The sequence below is a fragment of the Echinops telfairi genome, unplaced genomic scaffold (assembly GCF_000313985.2).
Source record: "Echinops telfairi isolate 266 unplaced genomic scaffold, ASM31398v2 ScPeMD7_7417;HRSCAF=8455, whole genome shotgun sequence".
Classification (NCBI taxonomy): domain Eukaryota; kingdom Metazoa; phylum Chordata; class Mammalia; order Afrosoricida; family Tenrecidae; genus Echinops; species Echinops telfairi.
In genome coordinates, this window is record NW_022111317.1 from 661,574 (window position 1) to 665,173 (window position 3,600).

Below are 3,600 nucleotides of genomic sequence, written 5' to 3' on the forward strand. Positions count from 1 at the left end.
CTGTAAACACCCTCATGTTGTGATCTTATGTAATCACTCTCATGCTGTGATCTTATGTAATCACCCTCATGCTGTGATCTGCTGTAATCATTTTCCATTTTGTGACCTGACCTAATTACTTTCCATGCTGAAAATCCTCCCTCTGTGACCCGAATGAGGGTCATCAGCACTTAGGCTAATGAGGAAGGGTGCAGCCCACAGGATTGGGATATATCCGGAGCCAATCTCTTTGGAGACATAAACGAGATTAAACACATAAGCAGAGATCAGAGGGATCTCGGTACCACAAGTAAGAAGAGCCAGGGTCCCCAAGCTGAGAACCTCCTAGATCCAGGGGCTGAGGGATGCCAAGGCACGTAGAGGTCTCCAAGGAACCAGGACACAGAAGCTGAAGCAACAAGGACCTTTGCCAAGAGCCGGCAGAGAGAGAATGCCTTCCCCTAAATCTGCTGCCCTGAGCATGAACTTACAGGTTGGGCTGCCAGCCTCGAGGTCGGCAGTTCAAAACCACTAGCTGCTCTGCAGGAGAAGCAATGAGGCTCTCCTACTTCCATCAAGAACCACGGTCTCAGAAACCCACAGGGGCAGTGCTATCCTGTCCTCGAGGGTGGACAGGAGTCAGTGAGTGAGCTAGGGAGGGACATGGTGATGGAATCATTTTCTGTTTGTGGAAGCCACCCCGTGTGCACCGAGCCAAGTGGTGGAGCGGCGTGCATGCGTGCCAGCGAGGAGGGGAGGGCTCAGGGAGAAGGACCCCCACGAGAAGCCACGGCCGTACCTCCCACACACTGACAGCCGTGGAGACGAAGGTGGCGCAGGACTGTGGAGAGGGCGCAGACTGGCCTGCCACTGTCAGGTGCCGTAGGGTGTTGTGATGCACGTCCCCTCAGCAGCAGGGTCAGCAGCTGCGGTTTCTGTGACCCTAGTCCCAGGATGGCTTGCCCCTCATGCCCACCATTGGTCAGATTATGACCTGTGGTCTGAAGGCAAGCCCCCACCTGGCACTCACCTGCTTGGTCAGGTCCTGGATCATGCGAGGGAGAAAATACTCTTCCACGTGCCTGGCGGGGGAGACCACCACAGGTGAAGGGCAGTGACAGGGGCAGCAAGAGAAAGACCCAAACCGGTGCTGGCTGGGGGAGGGGGCTTCCTAGTGCTCCCACTGATGGCCAGTGATGAGGGCATCCTGGCTCCCAGAGGCCCTTGGGGATGGAGTAGAACTGTTCCATGGGACCCTAGGCTGTGAATCTGTGAAAGGAGACATCCTCTTCCCTCTCCCATTGGGTGGCTGGTGGGTTCGAACCGCCAATGTCAAGGTTAGCCTGGTGCTTAACCTACTGAGCCACTGGGGCTGCTGTCAAGGGCCTGCCTAGTGGCTGCGTGCTCACGCTACCATGTAAGGCAGACCCAGAGGACATGTGCCCAAGCTCCATGTGCCCGCTGTCTCGGGCGCCCCTCTCTTTGGTGCGGAGTCCTTCCGGGCAGCATTGTGCCCCTCCCGAGGGGATGATGTGGAAACAGGCCACCTTTGCCCATGGGGGATCCAAGTAGCATCCTTGATCCAAGTTGTGGCTGCTACTGAACTCCAAAAAAAACCCCCAAACCCCTCACTGCGAGGGAGTGGATGCCGACTCACGGCAACCCTACAGGACAGCGTAGGACCGCCCCGGTGCGTCTCCAGGGCTGTCACTGTTTATGGGAGTAGAAAGCCCTGGGGGCTGCAAGAGGGGCTGGGGGATTTGAACCGCTGACCTTTTGGATTGAAGCCCAACGCATGACTTTGCTGCCAGGGCTCCGATGCACAGCTGCTAGGGGCTGCTGATGGGCTACGAGTCCTGGCAGCCCTGTGTGGGACAGTTATGTTGGCACTGCTGTATTGGCACCCTCATCATGCCCCTTCGTGACCTCCTGTCCACTAGGGTGGCTTCTGGGGTGGCCTGTCTCATGGAGACCTACCGACTCTCCATTCTGCCGATCCTGAGGTCCTTTACAGATGGGGAGTCCACAGAAAGGGATTAGCCCAAGTCTGTCGGAGGGAGTAGAGCCCGGGGTGCTGGCAGACATTCTCGGATGCCCAGGATGGTCCCCCGTATGCCACTGGGGCCAAAGGGAAGACACGTGACTGTGGAGGGGCATCTGAGATACAGTGGTGCTTGACTTAAAAGGACTGATGGTTATTGCTGGATGAGAGAGGTGCATGTGTATGTATGTGTGTGCGTGTGCACCTGCGGGCGGATGTGTGGCACAAAGACATCTAACCACATTGACCGTTTCCCCATTGTTCACTTGTCCGGGTCAGTGGTGGTCAGTACTGTCTCCACGCTCTGCAGCCATCTCCACTACCCAGCCCCAACGTCCTCCCCCCTCCCCCTGCCCTCCTCACCACTAGCCTAGGGGATGGATGGGAGCTCCCTAAACATCACGGCGATGGGCTGGGCACCGCTGCCCTGCTGTGTTCTTTCCCACACGGGGTATGCCAGGACTCGAGGAGCCGGTGACACAGTGGTTACTGGGCTGCAATCCGACAGTTCAGCAGCTCCAAAGCCCAGTCACTGTTGTGGAGAAAGACAGGGCTTCTACTCCTCTAAGCAGCTACAGCCTTGGAAACTCACAGGCAGTTCTACCCTCCCTCCATCCCCATCCCCCCGCCCCCAGGCCACTGTGACCTTGGGTCCTTGCGTGCCTCCCTGGTCCGGCTGCTGCTCGTGGAAGAGCGGCCAAGGCGAGCCCAGCATCATGTGTTGGAAGGCATGGCTGTGGCGGCATGTCTGCTCACAGCCCAGAGCCACTGTGTGGCCGGCCCCCCTCTACTCCTTAGAGGATGGGCACTCAGGGTGCCTTGGGGCCATGGGTTCCTCCTCGATGAGCCACTAACCACAAGGTCTGGGGTTCAAATCTGCCGTCCACTCCGACGGAGAAAGATGAGGCAGGTTGCCCCTGCAGAGACTGACTGCCTCAGAAACCCTAAGAACAGTTTATGCTGCCTGAGACGGGCGCCGAGAGTCGGAGTGACAAGGTGGTGGTGGTGGTGGTGGTGGTGAGCTGGTTTGTACCCCTGATTCCAGTCTTTCCTGTGAAGGCCCCCGCGGTTCCCTCCCCCAGCCCCTGGGAGCCCCTAGTAAGCTTTGAGCTGTATCCACCTGCCAGGCCCAAGCACGCCCCAGGTCTGGGCTCACGCAGGCCTGCGCCTGCGCCTGGGCCGGCCTCCTTTCATTCAGCATCGTGTGCTCACTTGGAGGCCCAGCGTTTACGTGGTAACAAACTCCGGTGATTGACACAGCAGCACGCAAACAGACCAGGGGCAGGTGCTGAGGAGGGGCAGGGAGCAGGGGAGGCAGGCATCTTGCCCGTCGTGCTTGGACGTCTGCCCAGACCAGACCCTCGGGAGAGCTACAGAACCAGTAACTGGGCAGGGACCCACCCCCAGGTCCTGCATGGGGCCTTCCCAGATGTGACCGACCTGCAGGACCAGTGTCCCAACAGTGGCCCCTCGGCACCCTGGCCCCCGGGACTTCACTCACCGGCTCCTGGACCAAGGGCTGAACCAGCGCAGCTCCCGATAGTTGCCCTCATTGGCCAAGGCCATTTTGGGGCGGATGA

At 58.8% G+C, this 3,600-nt stretch overlaps 1 protein-coding gene across 3 annotated transcripts in view; it reads right to left on the minus strand.

The window, feature by feature from the left end:
* Nucleotides 1-3,600, minus strand: part of NADSYN1 (NAD synthetase 1) — a 33,782-nt gene that overhangs the window by 23,247 nt on the left and 6,935 nt on the right. For 2 of the 3 annotated variants that reach the window (XM_045297282.1, XM_045297283.1), the window contains exon 5: nucleotides 1,010-1,061. In XM_045297282.1, the coding sequence (XP_045153217.1) occupies nucleotides 1,010-1,061 (52 nt within the window). Of the gene's footprint in view, nucleotides 1-1,009; nucleotides 1,062-1,752; nucleotides 2,284-3,600 lie in introns of those variants that run through there. The other variant, XM_045297284.1, reaches the window with a different exon arrangement.